Here is a 25,719-nt window from a genome sequence, read left to right as displayed (position 1 = left end):
AATCCCAAACTGTGAATTTCTGCTTGGCTCAGATGCATCCATGAGCTTTGTGGAACACCTCTGTTGCTCCAAAGGCTCCCACAATCCATTGGATGGCCACTGATGGCAGCCAGTTCCCATTTCAGCTCTCCCATCCAGGCAAAGGGGATGTGAAATGTGCTGTGACTGGGGGAATAGCATTATCTGTCAACCCAGGCAGCTTTCAATAGGCACAAATGACTACTTTGTAGTGCAGGATCAGGCTTTGGGATTTCATTTTTAAGTAGCAGAATGATATAGCAATCAGGTGGGGGGAAATCCTCCTCCCACAGCCTTCTCATTTTGAGTTTCAGACACTTTCCCCCACTTTTATAGCAGCTCTATATCATATTTACAACATCTAGCATTTCAAGGTTAGATGGCCAAGTGTTGAGTCAAGAAAAAAATTGCCTTCCCAGGGATACTCAAATATTTCAGTTCATGTCTGGGAGACAGCACTGATGTGCTACTGCTTGATTTCATTTCAGAAATGGACACCACAATGATTCATCTAGAGAGTCACAAAGCTGATCTCCACCTCAGCCCTCACTTTTCAAACACAGTCCATGATCAGATGTCTTGGGTGCAGGCAAGGAGTTTATTTACCTACAATGCTGCTTTGGAGGTTTCCAGGTTTTTGAAACCATGTTTCAAATACAAATGCAAAGTGTTCAGGATGTGCCAGGGGGGCTGAGAGTCCCCATCAGGATTTCCTGAGTTTGGTGTCACTGGGTTTTCCTGATTCACCTGCATTGCTGTGTCTGTAGGAATTTAACACCTGGCAGAGGTAAGAAAATGTGGCTGTTGCTGCAGAGTTCTGGAAGTTCTTTTCCTGTGCAACAGCCTCTGTGAGAGAGAAAAAACATGGGAAAAGTTCTTTTCCTGTGCAATATCCTCTGTGAGGAAAACAGGGCACCCCTGGCTTGTGTGGCCTGGAGAGGAGGAAGGATGGAACAGGGAGCTCAGGTTGTAGAATTGATGTTTTTTGATCTAGAATTGTAGAACTGAAGGATTTCAAAATGCAGCAGCCCTGAGCAGCCTGCTCTGAGTTCAGTGGTGACCCTCTGAGAGGAGGGGACAGGAGGGGGGTCCCTGACCTTGGCTTGTTCTGTGCTGCTGGGGAAAGAATGAGAATTAATTTAAAAAGGGACCTGGAGAAGGTTGAAGGGGAATGTGAGAATGGATGTACAAAATCAATTAGAGAGCATAAAGCTAACTGGAATAAAATATGGATCACTTAAGGACTATCTATCTTAATGCATCATCTTTTCTTTTGCCAATTAATGTAGAAGTGGATCAGCAAGTTAGGTCAGACCAGGAATGACCAGGGACTGTTGCAGATAATTCTGACCCTTTCCTGCTTTCCCTCTCTGTACAGTGGCTGTTGGCTGCCACATTTCCATCCTTCCTTTTAATCTCTATCACTTCTTGTCAATAGGATTTAAAGTGCCCATAAAGGTTTAATGAGCTCAGTGTCTTCTCCCTGGCATTCTGTGTTCCTAACTTTAAGGAGTTCTGTCTAAAACCCAACGTTTCCAGCACATAAAAATCTCCCTTTGCAGCAGGAAAATGAAAAGATTTTGTCTCCCTGCAAAGTCCTGGCTGTTCTGCAGACAGGAATTCTCTTGATTCCCCATCCTTTGTGGTTGGCCACAGAGGAAAATTGGAGTTTTGGCCACTCTGGGTGGCTGGAGCTTGGGTAAGCTCTGTCATTTACAGGTGTGCTCCATTTCTTGGAGTCATTGATGCTGAGCTGGGGTGATTGGAGTGACCTTCTTGGCTTTAACCCTTTCCAGCAGTGATTTCAGGAAATTCAAAGGCAGCACAAACAAATAAATGTGACAATTATATTATTGTAAATAATTGTAAATTGTAAATATTGTAAATGTGACAATTATATTATTGTAAATAAACACGCTGGAAAAGGTCCCTTGCATGTTTTATGCCTTCAGCATCAGTGTTCCTTCCCAGGGAGGGATGTTTTAGCCCATGATATTTACTCCTTCTTTTTCAATATAAATAGTTGCTATGTTGGTTCCTGCTAATATTTATATATTCTCATTTGGGAGCAAGACATTTATCAAATAAAGGCGTAGACACCTGGCCTGATTCTGTTATGATTAAAGTAAAAATTAGGCTAAATGATCTATTTTTAATAACAGAGCAAAATTTGGAAACACTTGAATAGCTTAAGAAATTATTCAGAAGAAAATTAATGCTTTCAAGGGAAAAATAATATCTTAAATTTAAATCTCCAGAAGCTAGGAATTATTTTATATCTAACCTATAAAACAGACCTATAAAACTGCTTTTCAGGTGACAATACATTTTCCAAGAGTATAGCAGAATTCAGAAGGGTCTAACTCTGCAAAAAAACGTGACTTCCAAATTTTTTTAAGCATTATTACAGTAACTTCTGATTAAAAATTGAATATATTCTTTTAAGCTTTAGCAGCACACCTTGTTGCCAGTCCTTGGCTCCAGCTCTCAGTGTGCCTCCCCTCACCTGTGTGATCAAAGATGAGTGTTCTTGAGCTGTACAGGTGCCAAGCCCCGCTTTCATTGCAGCACTTGGATCAGTGGAGATGCTGAACCTCTCTTGCATAAAGCTCTGAAAATGTCATTGATGGGGCCAGTTGGTGCCTCCCTGCACTCAAAGTTGGCAATATGAGACCTGCAAATTTACTTTTTGGTGTTTAACTGTTGAGTTTTAAAGGCATCGAATGGATTTTCAGATTGAAAATGCTTTGTGCAAAAATAAATATCATAACATCTCATTAGCAAGAGTGGTTTCCTTCAGGTTTCCATTGGGAGGTCAGCAAACAGACGCTCATCCCTGCCCTGTTTTCCTGCACAGCTGTGCTGAATTGTGCTTTAAATTATCCCATCCTGAAAATGCTGCTCCTTTTTTATCAGTTGAGAAACCTTTACAAGCATCCTAAGAGTCCTTGAAGCAGTTACCTTTGAACAATTACTCTGGATTGGTATCCATTTCCCATACTGCTTTTATTGCCTCTCTGAGGCGATCTGGGATTTTACATCCCTGCTTTTTCACAGGGTCTGCTTCTCCTGACAGATGCTTGCTTCCATCTCCCAGGAACTCTAATGAGAGCCAGGCATATGTCTGCTTCCCAGCCTAGACCTCCTCATGCTCCTTCTGCATTTATTCTGCTTTCTCCTCAAGCCTGCCGTGCAGGCAGAGCAGGGCTGGGGCGCTTCCATCCCAGCTGTGCCTTCCCTGCTCTGCTCTGCTCATCTTCAGTGAGCTGCAAATTAACGACACCAGCTTGCACTCACATTTAATTCCTGAAAGAGTGGTTCTGACCGTTCTAAAAACGTGCAATAATGGCAGTAAGCTGGGCTTGCACTCGGGGATTGGATGTAGGATCCATCTCTGCTGTTAGTCAGCTGCTGTTCTCACAGGTTTCCCTGTGCCTGCTGCTCTCTGCTTGCTGTGCTGCTGCCATGCCAGCACTCAGCAGCCCTGGGCAGGAGATTTAATTGTGTGAGTGCTGGCAGCTCAGGTGAACTCCCAGAATGTCCTGGGCTGGAAGGGACCCCCAGGGAACACCCAGTGCAGCCCTTGGCCCTGCACAGACACCCCAACAATCCCCCCATGCATCCAGCAGCAGTCACAGCTGCTTGCCTCAGATGCATCCCTGTGGTTTGTGGAACACCTCTGTTGCTCCAAAGGCTCCCACAATCCATTGGATGGCCACTGATGGCAGCCAGTTCCCATTTCAGCTCTCCCATCCAGGCAAAGGGGATGTGAAATGTGCTGTGACTGGGGGAATAGCATTGTCTATCAACCCAGGCAGCTTCCAATGGGGACAAATGACTACTCTGTAGTGCAGGATCGGGATTTGGGATTTCATTTTTAAGTAGCCTGGGGGCTGTGCCCATGCCCTGGAGCTCTCCTGCACCCCAAAGCAGCAGTCCCTCTGTCTGTGCAGGGTTTGCAGCAGTAACAGCTGGGTCAGGAGGTGTTTCAGGAGTGATTTGTGTGTGTCTGGCAGGTCCAAGGCTTTGTGGACCTTTTGGTGCCCGCAGGTGGAGGACATTGGGGGTTCCCCCTGCATTCCTCCTGGGCAGCTGAGACAAAGCAGTTTATCCTGGGCAGGCTGCAGCACCAGTGTTTGGGATTTGTCTCCCTGGTGGGGTTCCCTCTGCATTCCTCCTGGGCAGCTGAGACAAAGCAGTTTATCCTGGGCAGGCTGCAGCACCAGTCTTTGGGATTTGTCTCCCTGGTGGGGTTCCCCCTGCATTCCTCCTGGGCAGCTGAGACAAAGCAGTTTATCCTGGGCAGGCTGCAGCACCAATGTTTGGGATTTGTCTCCCTAGTGGGCAGGTAGGAATTTCCCCTCCTGCCCGTTTCTCTGGTGTTTGATTGTGACTGGAGCCCCGGGCATGCAGCAGCACAGAACATGACCCTGTCTGTGAGAGCTGGAGGAGCTGCAGGGCTGGAGCTGCTGAGAGCAGGAGGAGCTCAGGGGCTGTGCAGGCAGCCTGTGCTGGAGCTCACCGTGTGTCTCATGAGACCTGGCTCTGTGGTTTAATCCTGCCTTTATCTCTCTTCTAAGTGCTTCTGATACGATAGGAGTTGCAAGAGATCTAATTAGCTAATGCTGCTACATGGTGTTCAGATCTCAGATAAAAGCCTGCCCACAGCCTGCAGAAGGTGCCAGGAGAGAGTTGGGAAACTTTTGTGATGCAGAGTGTCTGAGATTCAGATGGCCTGGGATGATGGGGTGACTTCCAGTTTTCATTCTTACGTGTTTGCTTATTAAAAGGAGTAAATAGCTGCTAATTAATGTGGGCTGTTCATTTTGCTGTCTTAAAAATCTTTCCCTGGGTTGTTGAGAATGTCAAGAACTGCTTCTAAGTCAGGCCTGTTTAAAGAATAGTGTGTACTAAGCCATTCAAGACTGGCTTTGAGTATCAACTCAAAAACATCCTGCTAAAATTCTTTTATAATAAAGAAAAGATAGGGAAAAAAATCATTGCTTATTTTTCACTTCTGTGCACCTGAGCTCAAACCTTGTTTCAGCAATAAAGCAAACAATATTTGGCTGCTCAGCTCTGGGGAGGTTGTTCATTCTCTGTGGTTGGAAGTTTCTCCAAAGCCTTGACACAGCCCTGTTGAGAAATTTCACTGCTTGGCTGCAGTGCTGCTCCCATTAATGCAGAAAAAATCATTAAGAAAGTGGATGGAAAATGCAAAGCTCCTGTGCTTCTTAAATCCCCTAATCCTATTTTGAGGACTTAAATGGTGAATAGGCTTCAGCCTGGGGGTGTGCAAGGCAGTGAATTTCACTGTAGGTGAGTTAAAGTCACATCAGGAACAAAACAGGCTGGGTTTGTTCTACTGCAGATCTGTGCCATCCATTGAGCTTATCCCATCCTGGAATGGACTGGGAAATGCCTGAGTTCTAAAGCTGTTTTGGAGATGCTGCATCATCCAACCATATTCACAGAATATTTGATGTTGACACACTAAAAATGTTCTTATAAAGGGTGCCACAGGTGTCACGAAGGACTGACAGCTTTGTAAATTGAACAGCTTGCAAAATAAGAGTGGAAATTACTGTGTCAGTATCAGTTGTAACCAAAACCAACAGGTGAATGTTGTGGACAGATAAAGCTGTCAGGAAGCTCAGCTTTCACTGTTTGTTTGTGTTTGGGATTGCACAGAGGGTCTGGGAAGAGCCTCTGCCCTGGAATTCTTGATCTGCTTACATGGCTGTGGAGTGTGATGGAGGAAAACTTTAAGTTTAATCAATAATATCTCACACAGGCATTTCATGGCTGAACTGGTGTTGCTTCTGCTCTGTCACTGACTTGTTCTGTGATCTTTGCTTGGGGATCTCAGTAACAGGAGACCCTTCCTGCTGTCAGTGGAGACACCCAGCTCAGATGTACAGAGCAGCCACCTGGTAACACTGGATTTCATGGTGTCCACCACAGCAGAGGGGAGGAAATCATTATTTGCCATTCAGACCCTGTGACCTTGGGTGAGCCAACCCTTCTGAGCTCCCTGCCCTCTCCAGAGCAGTGTCAGCACACCTTGCATCATTAACAACAACGCTTTTCCTGCCTGCAAGGGCTGCACCTTGGATAATCAGCTAGAAATAATATTCATATGGATCATATTTGGATTAGAACCTCAGCCATGAAAAGGCAGCATCAGCACCAGGAACTGCCTGTACTCCAACCCCTCTCATTTTTATTTATATGCATTGGATTTATCAAGCACCTTCAGGTAAGACAGGAATGCTGAAATGCACAAATGCCTCCAGCTCTGCTTGCATTGCTGCTTCCTGCTGAATAGAAAAAAATGAGGTGTCTGTGGAGGTTTTCTGTGTGCTGTGTGCTCCTGATTTTCCCTTGTTCCACGCTATTTATGCAATCACAAAGCATTTGATGAGAATGTGCCAATCTTAGGCCAGGGTAATGGACATTCCATTACTTTATCTCTGCAGACGTTGCTGGAAACTGGAGGTGTAAAATCTGATTCATTACCCAGGTCCTGGAAGGGAACAGGACATTAATCCTAGCCTGGCTTGTTAAATTTTGTCGCTCATTGCCCTCTCCATTTATTTAATTCTATTTCTGTTTCCCATTCAGAGGACCTGCATGGTCCTTTCAGACACTGATGTGTACCTGTGGAATGTGGAGCTGATGTAAAACAGCTTCTGCTGTCAGAACACTCACAGGGTAGAGTTTTTCATGCTTTGCAGCTCATGTTTGCTGGTTCCAGTGGTTCTGCAGAAGGTGCCCCCTTTCCCACATACACAAATGGCACAAACACAAGCTCCTGGTGGGAACCAGCAAATAGGTTCCATGTTAATGTTTCCTGAGGAATCTGATACCACCAGTAGAAAAGGGGGAGGATATCACTTTTCTGTATTTTATTACATCCAATGGGGAAAAAACGAGGCAAAAAACGGTAAGAGAAGAGCTAATTTAAGAGACAGTGATGTGCTCTGCAGTTCTGGGTGGTTTGATGTTGTATCAGGCTGTTTGTTGCAGACATTCCTGTTCCAGAGTGTTTCAGAGACTCCCAGTTCTCTCTCTGGTGCCTGGGTTTTCCATCAGCCACCCCCTAAGTGTGAAACAGCAAACCAGGGGCCTCTTACCTTTGGAGCTGCTGACATGTGAGTCTGGAATAAAACCAGACTGCATGGAAATGAAGCTGTTTGCTTGGGCAGTATTTTAACCAGGCAGACCCACTGAATGAGTGTTTTCAAGAGGAGAAAACCCTCTTGCATGCCACGGCCTTTTAGTGCAGTTATTTTTTTCCAGGTTGTTCTCAGTTTTAGACTTAGCTTGATACTGGGATGAGCGTGGGAGGAAACATCAATTTTTACTGAGCATAAGTCAACTGCATTTCTTGTCCAGGACCTGGCATCAAAGAAGTTCCAGTGTAAAGGTAATCTCAGTGCCTGAGGCTGCTCTGTGCTTTTTGTACTCGGAGTGCTTCTCACTGCTCTGCCCTAAAGCTCCTGCCTAGCAGCACTGAGAGGAAGGTGAGACAGCCCCGAGGCAGGGAGGGACTGCCTGGGGAACGGGGGATTCAGACAGAAAACTGCCTGAAGCACGGGAGAACCTGAGCAGAAAGGTTCAAAGGCTGGAGAGGTACCAGCTCTCAATCGATCCCCTCTCCATAAGATGTGTGCTCCTAGGCTGGGCTCTGCTCCTCTGCCTGCGCCCTGCTGCAGCCAAAACCCAGCCTGACACCCCTCAGTTCTTTATCCTGCCTGCAGACAAGCTCAGTGCAATTTGTAGGATTTTAAGGCAGCTTCTGCCTTGCTTTTTACCATCAGTGGTGCTCTGAACACTCACCATTTCCTCAGGAATTTCAGTCTCATTTATTATTTTAATGGGAGCATCCTCTGCTACAGCTGAGGGATGGCAGGAGGACTGTGACTGTGACTTCATTTTATAAAATGATCTCTTGAACCCTTATTTTATATTTACAGAGGAAATTGCCCCAAGAATTTGAAGGATAAACTCAAAAGAGGAGAACTTACGGAGTTCTTTTTTATTTCCTTCCATCCATGAGATCAGGGATCCCAGATCACTGTGTTTTGAACTGTTGAAATTACCAATTTTATTAAAAAAAAAAGTCTGTTGTTTGTGGGTGCATCTATTTCAGACCACCCCCTGTGCAACATGCTACAAGAACATGTGCACTCATGCCATGATTTCAATTTTATTAGAAAAATAGCAATACCACAAGAAAGTCTCTTGCCTAAGGCATATTCCATATGTTACTGCTCAGTGCTTTATTTTTCAGGCCTGCAAGAGACAAATGCACTTATTCCATTAATAAAGCCAGTGACTTAAAGTGCAGCCCTGCCCTGGAAAAAAAGAGAAATGTGAGGTTCTAAGTTGGTTTTCCATCAGTAGCTCCTCCATTGAATTTGCTGAGATTCCAGATGAAAAGCTGCTGTTATTTTTCAGCTGTGAGCCCCTGGGCCGTGTCTGTGTCTTTCATTGCAGTATGGAAATCTCAGCACAGCAGCACAGATCAGCCCCACTCTGCCTGTGCAAGGTGACTGCAGGATTTCAGAAGGTTCATGTTGTTTACTGCAGCCTCTTTTTGCATGTAGATAGAGGGCAAATCCTCCTCATTGAAATACACTCAGTGCTCAGCCAGGGGAGCACAAACCCAATCTCTGCTTTTCTTCCCTCGCGGAAGTTTTCACACAACCGCAGAAATGCAATTTTGTTCCTTTAAACCCTCTGTGATGCAGCAATGATTTCATAGCCCCAGTTCTCAGCCCTGTGCCTGGTCACTGGCAGGGAAATCTCCCCTGTCCCCAGTGCTGTGATGGATTTATTGCCTCTGAGCCCCCGTTCCCCTCGGCTCAGCTCAGCTCCTGATTCCCAGCAGGAGCTCAGGACAAACCTGGGAGGATCTGACCTGCACTGGGGAGATGGATTCACCCCAGGGCCCTCAGCTGTGTGAACAGCAGAGGTGGAAATCAAAATGAAAAATTAAAAATGGGTCATTGCTCCTCCGAATGCCACCCTTGCAAACAGAGGCTGGGAGATTCCAGCAAGGAGGGCTCTACTAAAAAGCCCAAATAAGCAAATTTCACATTTTCAAATACACTCCAAAGCACTAAAGAGTTGTTAGGGGCTAATGTACAAAGTTATCACTTTGAGGAGGGAGGAAGCAGTAAAAGCACGTGGTACAGGCAGTGTTTGTTTTCTGCATCACTTGCAGTAAAACCTTTTTTTTTTAGAATCCCTGATCTAATGGGATTAGGAGGGCAAAGGTTCTTAAAAATTAGGAAAATTGGATTGAGAGAGCGGGTTGGTAGTGAAAGACTAAATTAGATGACAACTAAAAGCATGGTTCATGGATTTGGGCTGGCTGAGGGAGGCAGCCCTTCAGAACAGCCCTGGATCTCAGGTACCTCTGCTCAGACACCCCTGGGTGAGTGTCTGAAACTGTCACACCCAGCTGAAGTTCTTACTCCAAAGGACTCCAAATAAAACACTCCAAGTGTTCACTTTGATTTTTTTTCAGCTAAGTTCCACTGCTACTTTTCCATAACAGCAATTACACATTTTATTATTTTTTATATGCTGAAAGGGTGGCCTTAAAATTTCCTAATAAGGTGTAAAACGTCCTTGTAGCCTATGACATCAAATGAAGTCAGGGGTGATCCTGTGCACTGGGACACTGCTGTGGGTGGCTCAGGATGACACCATGGTGATGTGGGCTCATTGCAAGGCTGGCACACGCTCTGCATATTAACTCATGGCAGCTTTGCTCTTGATATTTATTCAATTTACTGCTGCTTTGTGTTGGAAATCAGCACTGACTCTCCCTGCCAGTGGCAGAAACAACAGGGACTGGGACTGGGGTGAATTTTCAGCTCCATGTGTAAACAGGTAATACCTGGAGCTTGAGTAGTTTGATCCAAACAAGATCAGGGCTCTTCTGGCAATTTATGATGTGAATTTTTCCCTTTCTCCCCCCTTCAACAAACCCTTCTGGGGTATAAACTCTGTAATAATGCATTGGTGTGACAGCACAGCAGAGCTCCCAGCTTTCCTCTGGAGGCTGCTGTTCCTGCTGATAATAATGACATGCTCCAAGCTCTGGTCTGCTGTGGGTTGCCTTGTCACCTCTGTGTGAGCTGAAAATGGGCCCACAGTGACATGGCTACATTGGCATTACACCCAGCAGTGCACAGAGCAGGGGTGCATGTTCCAGTGCCTCTGTGTGATGTTCCAGTGCCTCTGTGTGATGTTCCAGTGCCTCTGTGTGATGTTCCAGTGCCTGTTCCAGTGTCACTGTGTGATGTTCATGTTCCAGTGTCACTGTGTGATGTTCCAGTGTCACTGTGTGATGTTCATGTTCCAGTGTCCCTGTGTGATGTTCCAGTGTCCCTGTGTGATGTTCATGTTCCAGTGTCACTGTGTGATGTTCTAGTGCCTGTTCCAGTGCCTCTGTGTGATGTTTCAGTGTCCCTGTGTGATGTTCCAGTGTCCCTGTGTGATGTTCCAGTGTCCCTGTATGATGTTTATGTTCCAGTGCCTCTGTGTGATGTTTCAGTGTCACTGTGTGATGTTCATGTTCCAGTGTCCCTGTATGATGTTTATGTTCCAGTGTCACTGTGTGATGTTCATGTTCCAGTGTCCCTGTGTGATGTTCCAGTGTCCCTGTATGATGTTTATGTTCCAGTGTCACTGTGTGATGTTCATGTTCCAGTGTCCCTGTGTGATGTTCCAGTGTCCCTGTATGATGTTTATGTTCCAGTGTTCCTGTATGATATTTATGTTCCAGTGCCTCTGTGTGATGTTCATGTTCCAGTGTCCCTGTGTGATGTTCATGTTCCAGTGTCACTGTGTGATGTTCTAGTGCCTGTTCCAGTGCCTCTGTGTGATGTTCCAGTGTCCCTGTGTGATGTTCCAGTGTCCCTGTATGATGTTTATGTTCCAGTGTTCCTGTATGATATTTATGTTCCAGTGCCTCTGTGTGATGTTCCTGGCACAGCAGCTCCTGCTGAGAGCTCCTCAGCATCCCAGGGATGCGGCCCTGCAGATCCACAGGGACCAGGAGCTGGAGTTCTCAGGCAGCTCGAGGTGCTGGAGGCCTGACCTGGTTTTCAAGCACAGCAAAGCAGACTCAGAGCTGGCCCTGAATTATGTCTGTGTGGCACTGCTGTCGCTGGGAGAAGACTCAGTACCTGATGGCCAGTCCTGCCCCCTTAATGTCAGTGCCACGAGCTGTGTCAGCCCTAAAGGACACAAGATTGAGAGCATCAGTGCCTTGCTTGAGGGAAACGTGTGTGGAATTCTGCAGAAGGATCTGTGAGACTCAGTAATTTGTCTCTCCTCCTGGTGTGCTCGGAGTGTGAAAGTGTCTGCTGCTCACAGGAAAAATAAATGTATAATTGCACCATCAGCTGATGAAATCAAAGTGAAATTGCTGGCAGCCTTCTTCCTGCCCTCCCTGTGTTTTTCTAGCATTAACATTCCAGCTTTGTCACCTTTGATCAGGGGAAGATAAATCCTTCCTTTTGTAAGGAGCAGAAACACTTTCCCTGGGTACATAGAATAATGCCTCTTCTGTATATTATTCATATTCCTCTCTTTGTACTTGTCATTTCTCTCTATCCTTGTTGTATACCCCATAACTCTTGGCCATTTTATCTAAGACCTTCCAGATGAGGAAGTGGATGGCTTAGGAGGCAGGGAGAGCTTTGCTAAGGCATTCAATGGGCTGGCACAGTGAATGTGCAGGTCCTGTACCACACCCTCATGGTGCTGAGCATCCCTCAGAGCCACACCTGGGGAGCACGGCCAGAGGGAGAGACAAACCAGGTGTTTCTCACCTGTGTCTGCAGGTGCTTGGCACAGCAGCACAGAAATGGAGCCTGGCTTGGGCCCACACCAGAGTGTGCAGCAGCCTGGCCAGCCCTGAGCACCTCTGGGCGAGTGGAGGAGGATGTATATATATATATATATATATATATTTTATATATGGAGTGGAAGACTCCTCCCTTCCTCACTGCTTTAAGGACTTTTGCCCATTCTTCTTTCCAGCAGCTGATCTCAGCAAAATGATTCCCCCAAGGGAAGAAGGAAACTCAACCCTTGTAGCCCCGTGGCTGATGGCAAAGCTGTATTCATGGCAGCTGCTGAAGGGGCAGTGAGGATGGGATTAAACCACACAGGGACTGCATGGGAAGATTACTCCAGAAAATCACTTGGGGTCTAAGTAATAATCCTAATAACCACTGCAAACAGTAAGTATTTTCCTCAGCACTGCTGTTGCTCTGCCAGCTGGGGGAATGTCACAAATATGCAGCTTAGAGATTTTTCTGGTAATAATAGAAACTGGATGTAGTAGGGAAATATAATCTCAAAGCATTTACTTATCTAAAAAGTGTCCCTGGTCCTATAAAATAGATCCATGAGCTTGTGTTTAGCATGTGCAGCTGAATCTGTGCTCTGGATTCACCCTGGTGGGGTTTTTATTTACACAACACCCATCTCTGTCTCCTCTGCCTCTCTCAGCAGGCATGTGTTGGTGTGAGGAAGATTATTCCAGCTGCCTTTGTGACAGCAGAGCAGCTCTCCAGTGTCTCCCCATGTGATGAATCCATAAATGAGTGTGAATTCACTGGTCCCACAGCAAAGGCTGTCCAGGGATTTTACCTGCATGTGATTATGCTTCAGCTTCTTTCATTCCTTGCAGAGTGCCTGAGATGGATCTGTCACTCAGCCATTAGTTTGTTTGAGTTTCTAATCAGAAAAGAGTTTTGCTGCTCATTCACCCTTTAAGGAAAGGGAGAACTGCAAGCCCAGACTGTCCCCATGTCAGCTGAGGTCAGGCATCCCCAGTGCTTGGGATGAGGGGAACAGAGGCTTTAAAGCACTCTGCAAACCCCCCTCAGGCTCTGCAGGACTTTGGTCCTCTCTGTAATTCCCCTGCATTTCCTGTGAACCCAGGTTTTGTGCTGATTCCATGAGTAAAAGGTAAAGGGCAGTGAAAAGAGGGCTAAACTCACTGGCCTTGTCCCCTGTCCTAAATTCCATGTGATAATTTAATCAGCAAACCTGCTGGTTATTCACACGTGCATTGTAAATTCTGGGAAGGAGCCCTTCCTTCCATCCTGGGACAGTGTTTGGCAGGAGGGGATCTCCATCCTTCCAACCCAGGAGTGGCCTTTTCTATCCTCAAATGCCAGGCTTAGGTGTTGCAAAAAGGAAAAAGAAGGGATTCATGTTCTTGAAAACACTTCTGCTTTCAGTTTTCCCTCTTCCTCATTTCTTATTAACTGGGAGGATTCATTGCCAATGGCACTGGGAGCTGAGGCTTAAAAACCCACAAATATCCAGCCCTGCTGTAGTTCATGTGAAATGGGGGGATTTGGCAGCAGCTGCTCCATGCACAGCAGTTCCTGGGGCTGTGGGCTGGGGACAGAGGAAGGGAAGGTGTGTGTTCAGCTGGAGCTGGTTTTGGTGCAGGGTTTTGCTTTTGTCCCCCCCCTTGTCTCCTGCCTTGCTGCTCGGATCGTTTGAGCTGGGTTTGTCACCAGAGTGTCCCCAGAAGAGCAGAGCTGTCCCAGGCTCATGGAGCATTGCAGGAGCTGCCTGCAGGGCTGAGCACTGCCCTGGCAGGCCTGGGGGAGCCTGGGCTGCTCTGGGGGCTCCTCTGCAGGCAGGGACTGAGCTCAGGGACAGCTGCTGGGAGCCCAGGAGTTTGCAGGGTTTTTCTTTGCTGCAGGGAGGATGTTAGCAGCTTGTAAATTCACATTGCCTCTCCTCGAAGCTTGCATGACAAATCCAGATTCTCTGTGTTGGGTGCTTCCATCCTGCTTTTGGTTAGAGATTTTTTTTAGGATTTCCCCACTCCTCACGCCCCTTTCCTAACCCCTTAAACTGGTGCAATTAAAATTCAGGGCTGCAGAAAGCACTTTTGCCATAGATCTGTCAGGTTCAGTGACTGACTGCGCCTTGAGTAGGGTTATCCAAACTTCACAGAAATCACCTCTCTTTGCCTTTCTTTTAAAACTCAGTAATGGGATGCCTGACTCCTCAAGAGGGCTGGTAATGTTAACAAAGAGTTAACCACAGATATCAGCCCAAAACCCAAAAACTCTGTCCCTGGAACATCCCAAAATACATTGGATTTCTTTTTTGGAAAAAAAAAAAAAAATCTAAAATACAGCTGACAGCATCCACCTCGTGCCCTGCAGCTGAGCTCTCCAAAGCTTCCTAAGGGATGTGAAGCACCTATTCCTATTGAAATAGGAGACAGCTGATTTTCTAAGGGTCTCAGGGAATTTCAGTTATGTAAGAAACACTGCAGAAGATCAGCCCTTGAGCTATTTTAGATCCCAGGACTCCTCACTGGCAATGGTAGAATTTGTACCATTTTGATGGACATGAAAGTCACCAGAATATGCAGTTTTGGGCTGAATTTAGTCCAATTTGCCAGACTGAGGAGGTTTCAGAAATACTGAAATGTGCCTCAGCTGCTCCCTATATTCAAGAAGCTTAAGCATTCTCATTTGGAGATTCTTAAAGGATTTTATTGCTGCATTTTCAAAGTGAAATATTTCCATTTGTTTTGTTTTGACGTGTTCTCTTTTCCAAAGTCATTTCAAATGGACCAACCTTGTGGTCTATTGGAAGTGAAAGGAAAATTGTAAGGAGTGAAGAGCAGGAGCTGTGTGCCTAGTTTAGCTGTTTTGACATTTTAAAGGCTGTTTTCTCTTTTTCTACAAAAGTGGTTTCCTGAAGGCCTTTTCTGGATACACCATGAGAGAGAAATGCCTGAAGCAGAGAGGCTGCTCTGAGCAGCAAGGTCTTTGCTTTTGCTGATGATTCCTGCATGGATGGCCCTTTGCAGCAGCTCCTGAGTTGGGGAGCAAATCTGAACTGCTGCTTTTAGCAGTAATTCATTACCTGATCCATTTAGTGCCTAAATCCCGCAGTTGAGAGGGGGCTGTCTTTTCCTGCTGACGTGGGCTTGTGGCTTGTAAATGAAAATTTCTGCAGGAAAGAGGAGGCCACAGGGAGCTCTGGTGACCATCTGCAGGCTGGAGGGGGATGATCAGCCAGGGATCCTGTGTGGAGCCCAGCAGGGAGCTGGAGCTGAGACCTGATCCCCAAATGAATTCCCTGAGCTGAGCCAAGCTCCTCAATCACACTGACCCTGCCCGTGTGTTCTGCAAATTAAAGGCTCACGTTTGAAAGGCTGACCCAGCTAACCAGGTCACCTTCTGTTCCACCTCTGGCTTCTCAGCTTTTCATGAGGAATGTTGTGCAGGCACATGTTTGTCCTGTTCCTTCACGGCTGCAGTGAGATCTAGCGACTCATTTCGTACAGAAAGATGAAAGGGAAAATATTTACTTAATAAAACAAATCTTGCTTAATTGCTGTGGTCAGTCTCTTGCCTGGCTTTTATGGGTTCCTGCAGCTGCCTTTAATCTCCTGACTTACTCTGGGAACAAAGGAGGAGAGGAGTGAATCATGGCAGGAAGAAGCTGAAATTTTTCTGGCAGAACTCATGAAGTTTTGAGTCTTCATTGCAACGTGCAGTCCAGCAAGGAGCCACCAGGAGAGCTGCCCTGGGCTTCGGGAGGCGCTGAGGGAATTTCTTACAGCCTGACCTTTACAGCCACAAAAGTCAGGGGCTTCTGAGGGAGAGTTAGCCAAGAGCAGGAGAAGCAGCGAGGCTCGGAGGAGGCTGACCAAAAGGGGTCAGCATTTGTTCAGCTGAAGCTCCAGGCTGAGGGATGCCCGAGCTAGGATCGCTGTGGAGCAGGAGCATCCTCGGGGACACCCGGACAGCTCCGAGCTGCTGATGCTGCTGCTGGCCCTGAGCTGGAGTTTGGGATCCTTGTCTGGAGCAGGTGTGAGCTGGAGAGCCCAGAGCAGTGCCCTGCCCTGCAGGCAGGATGCTCCACATCGGGGACGTGTGGCATTTCCAGGGGTGGCAATAGCCCAGAAAGCAAACAGCCTGGCAGGAAACACAGGGCTTAGAGGCTGGACCACTCTCCAGACACTGTGCAGCTGCTCACTGCTTGTAGGAATTGAGTGTTGATTCAGCTGTTTGCTCTCTAGAGCAGCCCTGCTGTGGAAGCTTTGCTTGGAGTGCAGGGTGAGCCCAGGTGAGAGGTACCTGGTGCCTGCTGCTGCTGCTGAGGGCATGGCCCTGTTCCCCCTCCAGCCCCCAGTTCTGCACTTCCAGGTACTGGCACTGCTGCACTTCCAGGCACTGGCACTGCTGCACCTCCAGGCATTGGCACTGTTGCATTTCCAGGCACTGCTGCATTTCCAGGCATTGGCACTGCTGCATTTCCAGGCACTGGCACTGTTGCATTTCCAGGCACTGCTGCACCTCCAGGCATTGGCACTGCTGCCCTCCCAGGCATTGGCACTGCTGCATTTCCAGGCATTGGCATTGCTGCATTTCCAGGCACTGGCACTGCTGCTCCCCTGGTCCTGCACCGAGCCACAGCTCAGCTCAGCCCTGCTGTGGATGGTGCCAGCTCAGGAGGACAGCCAGGGATGTGCCCAGCTCCCCGTGCTGCCCAGAGCCTTGCCCAGCACAGCCCACCCAGGCAGAGCAGCTCCCCTGGGTCTGCTCCTCTGCAGAGAGAGGGGAGATGCTCTCTGGTGCCAGCACACTCAGCAGAATCCTGCCTGGGAAGGGCTGGTGGGAGCTCTCAGCACTCTGTGCCCTCTCTGTAGCACTGCTGCAGGTAGCACAGCCCTTCCATGGCACAGCACTTCTGCAAGATTAACATTTAAATTTAAATAGGAAGCAATAATTTGAGCTGCTTAAGTCATAAGTCACATCTCCAGCTCTGGCTGCTGCTGATTCGATTGCCTTTTGGTTGCTGTCTTTAATAGCTGTACAGTATTATATCTAAATACTGCTGACATTTCTTGTAATTTGAGGATAGTGAAATGCAAGAATTAGATTTTCATCCGCAATTGATCAGAATGCATTAATTAGAAGCATCATTTCTGGGTTTGACATGTTAGGAAGGTGAGGTGCTAAATGGAAATCTTTGTATATGACTGAAAGCTTCAAGTTGAAAGTGAAATATTTGCTTGGAAATTGCACATTTGCTGTGTGATTGTGTGAGTAAATAAATGCTTTTACTTGATCTCAACACAAATTAAGTAATGATTCCTAGGTAAGCTGCTGGAGACTCTCTGTAATATCTTTGAGATGCTGCTTGCTCTGCTTGCCAGCAGGATTTTTAATTCTCCATTGGAGAGATTTAAAGAGAGACAGTTATTTTGAGACAAAGCTGAGGCAGAGATTTCCTGTGCTATGAGTTAATAACCTCAGAAGTTCAAGCAAGAAAATCCCCCCTTGTTCTGGGTGCCATGTGCTCAGAGGGCCTGGAGCCCACTCAGGGAGGGAATCCCTTCCCCAGGGAGGGCTGGAGCTGAGCTCTGCTCTGCTGGGCTGGGCTCCAGCCTCCATTCAGGCTTTGCTTTTGTCACGAGATCAAAAGCTGGGCTTAACTTCCAGCTCACAGAGCATCACCCTCAAATGCACGAGCTGCTGCCCTTGGGCTTTGTGCGTTTTTAGTTTCATGCATTTTCAGTTCCGTGCATTTTTAGTTCTGTACATTTTTAGTTCCATGCATTTTTAGTTCTGTACATTTTCAGTTCCATGCATTTTTAGTTCTGTACATTTTCAGTTCCATGCATTTTTAGTTTTGTGCATTTTTAGTTCTGTGCATTTTTAGTTTTTTACATTTTTAGTTCCGTGCATTTTCAGTTCTGTGCATTTTTAGTTTTGTGCATTTTCAGTTCTGTGCATTTTTAGTTCTGTGCATTTTTAGTTCCGTGCATTTTTAGTTCTGTGCATTTTCAGTTTTAGATTTGGTGACACTCCCAGGAGGTTGTTTAGAATAACGTTGTAGGGGAAGGTTTTGGCTCCACTTTGGGTGGAAGTCCAAGCTGACGAGTTCTGGCTGGTGGAAGCCTGCAGGCCATGGAGCTGTGCAGAAAAGCCTCTGTGTGAGGACAATCATCTACCTGTGGGTAAGCAGGAACAGCAAAGAACTTCCCAACTGCAGTGGGGACCCCATCAGCTGTTGGTCCTCTCCATTTATTGTCACCCTTAAGTAAACACAGTAGATTTATAAATACTGTGAGGTTGGCTGTGTAAATACAGGAGACTGTCAAGTCTTTTGGCCTCCAGGTCCTTGGTCTTGGGGTTTATTGAGGTAGTATAACTTACAGATTTTTAATGTACAAAGTTGGCACTATTGATTTTAAAAAATGAATATTTAATCACAAGCATCCAACAAGGTCAACAAATCTTAAATAGACTTTTCCTTGCTAGCACTCAAACACCAAGTAAATAAAAATTGGAGTGAAAACATTTGTAGCATATGTACAGATTGCATTTGGAAATGTGTGGGGCTCAGTTCTGTCTGACTTAATTCTGATTCATCCATTGACCTTGTTATGTAAAACTCAATGCCCTTTTTAGAGGGAGAGTTGCAAATTGTGCTTGTGCATATTTATTTCGGAAGTTCAATCTTCTGGGTGTTCATACCCTCATTCCAGTCCTAAGTGCAATCACAACATTGATTTTTCTCACTAAACATAACCTACTTTACCCTGGGATGGAATTTTTTTTTAATGGGCTTTATATAATGGCATATGTGCAAACCACTCAACTTAATGCCCCATCCTGTAGTTAATTAACAGAATGGCATTGCAGCCATGGTCTGGTCCTCTGGCAGTGGATCTGACCACTAACCCTGGCCATCCATCCACAGTGTCCATCCTAATTAACAGGAGCCCAGGTATTGACTGTGTCGAGCTCCATGGTGGAAAGAGCAATTTGCAGCTGCTGACAGAGCTGTAATTCTGTTGGAGATCCAAGCCTCATTTTGAGTGGTGTTCTGTCATTTCAGAGCCTGTCTCAAGGAGCAGCTGAACAAAGTATAAACAATGAGGTTTTGCTTCTCTCCAGTTGCTAAATTGCAGTGTCCTAAAATACATCCAAAGATCTCCTAAAACACAGATTGCCATAGAAATACTGATGGGTTTACACAGCTTCAAGATTGGCAGGAGTGTTTTATAAATACTGAAACATTTATTTATTGTTCATTTATTTGAACTGTAATACACTGGAAAACCTAATGGGACTTAAAGCTTTAATGAACCTTCAGGAATGAATTTGATTCTTCCTTTGCCTTTCTGTTTTTGCTTCTGAGTAATTCAGCTGAAGGCACAAGAGATTCATCAGGCTACTTTTGCAAGAGCAAGACAGCATTCTCTAAAGCTCCGTGGTGTTTCATGATACAAATGAGAGAATTAATCTTTTATGCTTTTATACTGAGAAGAAAAAAACACCAACTTTTCTTTTTCAATACCTTAAATTAATTGTGTTTTGTTGAAAAACTGCAAGAAGACAGGTACTCTCAGTCATTGCTAAGGACAGCTTTTGAGTGTTTTATTGGCTGAAAATGCAGCAAGACCAGTTTTTTAAAGAAACTTAGGTGCCAAGCCCTCATAAATGTCAGGAAGATACCAGCATCTTGCTGGATGATGATTCCTGCCCAGTGACTAACGTTTTGTGTTGCATAAATATTTTAGAAAACTGTGATTTTGAGTTCAGCCTCTGCACTGTGGTGACCTGTGATGTTTGATGTTCATTGGAGTCAGGCAGCCCTTTCCCTTCTTCCTCTGAGGATGAGGCCACGCTGCTCCCAGGGCTGGGGACTCCTCAGTGGCCTCCTCCTCCCCACATACTCATCATCCTGCTGGCCCTCCTCACTGCCTTCACAAGAGAAGGGCTGCAGAACTCTTCATCTTCCCCATTCCTGGTGCCTTGTGATAGAGCTGAGCATCAGCAGCTCAGCATTCTGCACCCAAAACCACCTTTGCTGAGAATCCTTTGTACAAATGCTCTTACATTAGCAAGTGTTCTGTAATTAACCTTCCATGCAGTTGTTGCTGATGTTGTTAGCATCCCTAGATAAATACAGTTAACTTTTCCACAGGGAATGACAGCTGAGAGTGGCAGAAAGCTGCATCCTCTAGGAACATCTCTGGGTTACAGAGTCTTGTCTTAACCAACAGCTGCATTCTCTCCAGGCTGGAGATTTCAGACAGAAATTTCCTTGGGAATGTGCAGGAAAGAGGCAATTGTCAGGCAGAGGAGCAACAACCTGTCCACTGATACCTAGAAGGATTTCATCTGGAATAAAATGGGTTATTAAAAAGCCTCCAGTGGAGTATTCCTCTGTGTGAGGCACAACTTTGTCTTGATGCAGACAAACATGCCAGAGTCCTCTGTGTTGGGACAAGCTTCTCTTTGGGAAAACAGTATTGCCTGAATAGGGAAAAAGGACCTTGAGTGCAGGTTTTCCTACTGTTCAGTTTGACTCCTAACTCCAGCAGAACATATAAAGGCCTTGTCTGGAAAATGTGATGTTGCCACAGGTGTGTATTCATGATACCACTCTCCTATTTACTGCTGGATCAGAGGCACACCTGACACTATCCTTAAAACTGCTCTGCTGAGATCCCTGTGCCTGAGCTGCATTCACAGACCCCTGAGTGAGGCTTGTAACCCTTTCCCATTGCTGTTTCCCACAGAGCAAAGGTGAAGAAAGGAGTGAACATCCTGGGCGCGAGGACGAGCGACCCGCGGCAGTGGGACGTGAAGCAGGAGGTGGGCAATGGTGGCAAGCACTCCACCACCACAGTCCTGTGCCAGAGGATAGCCCCAGGCTCCAGGAACAGGTATGGAACCTCCTCTTCTCGGCATATTCAACTCTTTTATGTCCACGATACCATTCAGGGCTTGAAGGGCTCAAGGCTCATAGCAGCAGTGCTCACAGCTATTAAAGCTGCAGCCTGGAAACGTGGAGGCACTCAGGGTAGCTGTGGTACCATCTGCTGACCTGCAATGGGTAATAAAACTCATCAGTTCAAAGGAAAAAATTAATAGAATGGGCCTGCACGGGGCTGGGGGTGGTGTCATTTTGGCAGCAATATGAATATTCTGAATTCAAAAGGCTTTACTGAACCTTTCCTTTTTCTGGCTTGGTAGTTTTGACCTTGTTTCTCTGAACGTAGCACAGCCTCTGGGGCTGGTTCATGGAGCAAGCAGAGAGCTCTTCCAGTGAGCCACTGTGCAGGGTAATTCAAAACTCCCAGTGGGTAACACAGAATAATCCTCTGTGCCAGCCAGTGGATTCTTCCAGAGGAGCTTCCTTGGCCTGCTGGGTGACTGCCTGAGGCAGAGCCCTGTGGGGATGAGCTGGGCTGCCTCTGCCTGCTGCCTGTGTGCTGTGTTTGCAGGGGCTTGGCCTGGCTGTCCCACAGCACAGAAACAGGGCTGGCTCCATCAGCAGGGCTGTCTTCCATGGCACACAGTAAAGTTGTGTATTTTCAGTGGAAATCCTATTGTTCTCCTCAGGAATCACAGTGAATTCTCATAACGCTGCTGTACATTAGCCCATGCAGGGAATTCCCCACTGTGCAGATCCAAACAATGCTTGGGTCACAGCCCCAGCTCTGTGAGGCTGTCACCACAAACCTGGGCTCATGGAGGAGCACCATGGAATCCTTTCTGGGTGCTGGGCTGGTTGTTGCTTTGTACCACACCTTCAGGCACAGAGAAGCTGGGCAGATTTTAACTTCTCCATTCTGTGCCCAAATATTGGACATGAGCAAAGTGCAGAAACTCCTCTTGCCGTGAGCAGCTCCTGGTGAGCTGATGGTCTGAGTCAGTGTATTTCCTCTTGGTGACTGACCTCTCCCTGTCTTTATCTCAACCCTCAGCTTTCATTCTATTTTTTCCTCCCTGTCCAGCTGAGGAGGGAGAGGTGGAGCTGCTTTAGTGGGCACCTGGCATCCGACCTGGGTCAACCTACCTCAGGACTGGCAAAGGGAGAGGAAAAATGCTTAATTTGAGGCTGCCAGGAGTAAAAACTAAACCAGTTTGAAAGGGAGGACGTAGCTGTAGAACAGCATGTAGCTCTGAGCAGATTTGCAACTGCAGAACTATAATAGTCAGGTTATCAAACCCCAAATTAAATCTCCTCAATCCAATTTGCATGAAGTCTAATTAACCCATAAAAATATTTTTGGCACTAATTATGCAAATAAAACTCAATGTTTTAATTAATGCCTCTCTCACTTGTGCATGTAAATAGTTGCTGTCTTCTGAAAGCGTGATGAGCCTTGGTTTGAGTGAAATGTTTGTGTACAGGGAGGAGCTGGGTAGGGAAACCTGAGGGGAAGCCCATGGTGAAATGGGCATTTCTGAGTCTCTGGGTGTCACTTGGAGCCCTCTGCACAGAGCACAGGTACTCCATTGGGCTAATTTAATGTGGTGGAGGACTGTGAGTCCCTAATGGGAATTTTCTGTGCTGCCACCAGCCCTTCCAGGCTGGTTCAGCAGGGTGGGTCACAGAGGGGATGTGCAGCTCTACACCAAGGTCAGGGTGGGTGTGAGGAGCAGCTCTGGAGCTCCAGCACCAGCACTGCCTCATCCTCCCTGCAGCTAACTCAGCCAGCTCACAAATATGTTGGTTAATTGATACACTAGAAGGAGCTTTCCACTGTGTTTGCTCAGAAATCTCCCTGCTGCACCATGGAGAACCATTGCACTCTCTCCCCTTCACACCCCTAGAGACAAGTAAATAAAATACTCAATAAAAATACTGATTTTTGTTTCCAGCTTTTCCTTTCCTGCACATTTCTCTGTCATTAATGTTGGATATAATTACACTGCAAGCACTTTGAAAGAAGCAGTTTGAGTCTGAATGCAGCAGCAGCTAATACACCTTTCACATTATATAAATAATAGAACACAAGAGATATTTTAGATACATCACATCAGTAATTGTTTACCATTACCTTTGGAGAATTTAAGTGGGTCATGCTTCTTTACTTTTTTAAGAAATACTTTGTGGTGCTCAAGCCAGGAGCCAGAGTTTACTTTAAAATTATTCAGAAAGGCTTTGCAACTATGGCAAGTAACTGCAAACAGCTTGAAATCAGCAATGTTTGTGTGCCTCATAATGCAGTTTCTGCTGAGACTCAAGCAGCTATTGATGAGGATAACAACAGTGTTGATTAGTGAAAACAAGGCTTAGACAACTGCTTGGTTGCTTGTTTTCCTTTGTTGCTTCTGCTTCTGGAGGTTTGCTGTGTGTGCTTGGGGTAGACAAAGAAAGGATATTTTTGGTCAGTCCTGGACCCAGTTCCATCTGTCAGTATTGCCTGGTTTGGTGCAGCCTAAGGCTGGTGTGATTTGTGAGGTGCCACACTCAGCTGAGAACAGCCCCCCTGGAAGGGCTCCTGCTTTCTGGGTACCTTATCCTGCCTGCCCACAGGGCAGGAGAGCTGTTCCAAGGCACAGCAAGGGGTGTTTGTGGTGTTTGTTTTTTAAAATACCAAACTTCAGTGCAGCAGACCTCTGGCTTGCTGTGGGGATGAGGAGCAGGTGGGAGCAAGGAGGGCTCAGGGAATTTTTAGGCTGCCTTCTGTGCCAGAGCACCAGAGCATCCTGTGGTGGGTCTGATCTCAGCCTGCCTGCTCTTGCTGCTGCAAACCTGGGCTGTCCTGGAACAAGCTGCCCTCAGGTTGGCATTTGTGCACAGAAACACAGTGGGGGAGAGCAGAGAGATTTAGAAACACTGACAGAATGGAAAACTGCAGTGATGGAGCACTTTATCCTCTTGGCCTTGAACCTTTGGAGAGGCCTGTGGGCTTCCAGCTCTGCAGCCATCTGTCTGATAGAGAGGCAGGCTGGGGAAGAGTGCTTCCAGATGTTGTGCTGATGTTTCAGGCCGTGTCACAGCCACTTAGTGCCTCTCATGTGCCACATGTGCACGTTCTGTTGGGCTGGGGTTGTTGTGGCTGGTTTGGAGCCCTGTTTGGGTATCTCTGCATGCCCATGCAAACAGTAATTATGCTCCCAGGCTGTGTTTGGTATCATTAGCACGTGGAGGAAAGCAACAAAGCCGCTGCAATTCTGTGCAGATCCCTGCTCTGTCTGCTAGCACCATATGCTGCCAAGGGATGTCAGTGAAATCAATTCCCTTGTGATTGAAAAACAAAAGTAAAGTGTGTATGTACAGCATGAGTCAGGCTTGGAAACGTGTGAGCCATGTGGAGTGTGTCTGCCTGCAGCAGAGCATAGCCAGCCTGGGCCCAGGATGGGAACAGACAAGAGCAGTCACACATTCTGAGCAGGGAAGATGTTATTAATTATTTCAGAATCTGGGTCACCCTGCCCTGGCAGTTCTGGGTCACAGTGGTTTGCAGAGCTCAGCAGAGTGGCAGCGGGGCCTGCTGACCTCAAAACCTTGCAGCCCGAGCAGAGAGCGTGGTTCTCACAAGGATTCAGAGGTTTGTGCTTGTGGGTCAGGGTTTGTTCGTGCCACTTGTTTATCCTTTTGACTGATAATTGAGGCAGGAGCAGAGCTGAGATGGCACATGCCACTGCTGTAGGTGCTTGGGAAATTGTGCATGTCTGCAGGGACTGAGCTGTACAAACTGCACAGACACTCTGGGAGGAAGCACCAGCAATGGATGTCTTACACCATTAAACCCTGAAACAGAAACTATTTCCATTCATTTACAAGAAATTCACATATGAGCAGGCATTGTATATAGATATATGAGCAAAAGGAGAGCTCAGGAGAATCTCCATTCTTCACTGGATGTGGGGGAAACGCCATGACAAAGGATGAGGAAGAGGCTGAGGTGCTAAATGCCCTCAGCTGAGCAGAATGAAGCTCCATAATTCAAGGGGAAATTGGGAGAAGAGCCTGGAGGTGTTGGCTGGCAGCTGGCTGAACATGAGCCCGTTGTGTGCTCAGGTGGGGCAAGCGGAGAAGCCTCAAATTGCACCAGGGGAGGTTCAGATTGGATAGGAGGAACAATTCACCACTGCAAAGGTTGTCAGGCACTGGAACAGGCTGCCCAGGGAAGGTGTCCCTGGAGCATCTGAAAAACAAGTGGATGTGGTGCTTGGGGATGTGCTTTGGTAATGGACTGGGCAGTGCTGGGAGGGTGCTTGGACTCAACGACCTTAATTAAAGTCTCCAAGCTCAATAATTCTGGCCCCTTGTTTGAAGCATTGTGCACATTCCAGTGCAGCCTTTTAGGCTGCTGGCAAGTGGCTGGAGCAGCCCTGGGAGCTTCCAGCGTGAGTCATTCCTGTGCTGAGCATCTGGGAGCTTCCAGTGCCACTGGGAATGTGTGTGTGGCTGTCCAGAGCTGCTCCAGCTGAGCCTTCACCTGCTGCTGCAGCCACCCTTCCCCTCCCTGCTCATCTCATCTCATCTCATCTCAAATCTCAGATAACCTCTCTGCCTGCTGGCCTTGCACTGGGAGGGCTCTCCTTGGCAGGATGCCTGCTGCAGGTCACACAGGGCACAGATGTCTGCAGTGGGCAGGGGAGGTGCCAGGACACATCTGCACACACCCACGGGGAGCAGGCAGCTGTGCCTGGAACTGGGTCTGCTCCAGGGCACACGAGGCTGGGGTCAGAAGGGGCCTTCCCAAAGGAGCCTTTCACATGGCTCCTCTTCTGTGCTTTGGATAGCAGCAGTGTTCAGCTGAGCCCTGAGCCAGGAGGAGGATGGAGGATGGAGGATGGAAGATGAAGGATGGATGGAGGATTGAAGATGGAAGATGAAGGATGGATGGAGGATGAAGGA

The 25,719-nt window shown here is 46.9% G+C and overlaps 1 protein-coding gene across 2 annotated transcripts in view; it reads left to right on the top strand.

Moving 5' to 3' along the window:
• TMEM132C (transmembrane protein 132C) overlaps nucleotides 1-25,719 on the top strand; it is a 172,961-nt gene that overhangs the window by 81,497 nt on the left and 65,745 nt on the right. For both annotated transcript variants that reach the window (XM_071444942.1, XM_071444943.1), the window contains one exon: nucleotides 20,636-20,782. In XM_071444942.1, coding sequence (XP_071301043.1) covers nucleotides 20,636-20,782 — 147 coding nt within the window. The remainder of the gene's footprint in view (nucleotides 1-20,635; nucleotides 20,783-25,719) is intronic.

This window comes from Agelaius tricolor, unplaced genomic scaffold (genome assembly GCF_023055355.1).
Source record: "Agelaius tricolor isolate 1412-34295 unplaced genomic scaffold, bAgeTri1.0.p SCAF_20, whole genome shotgun sequence".
Classification (NCBI taxonomy): Eukaryota; Metazoa; Chordata; class Aves; order Passeriformes; family Icteridae; genus Agelaius; species Agelaius tricolor.
Note: the sequence above shows the minus strand (reverse complement) of the source record. Positions and strands in the feature narration are given on the sequence as shown.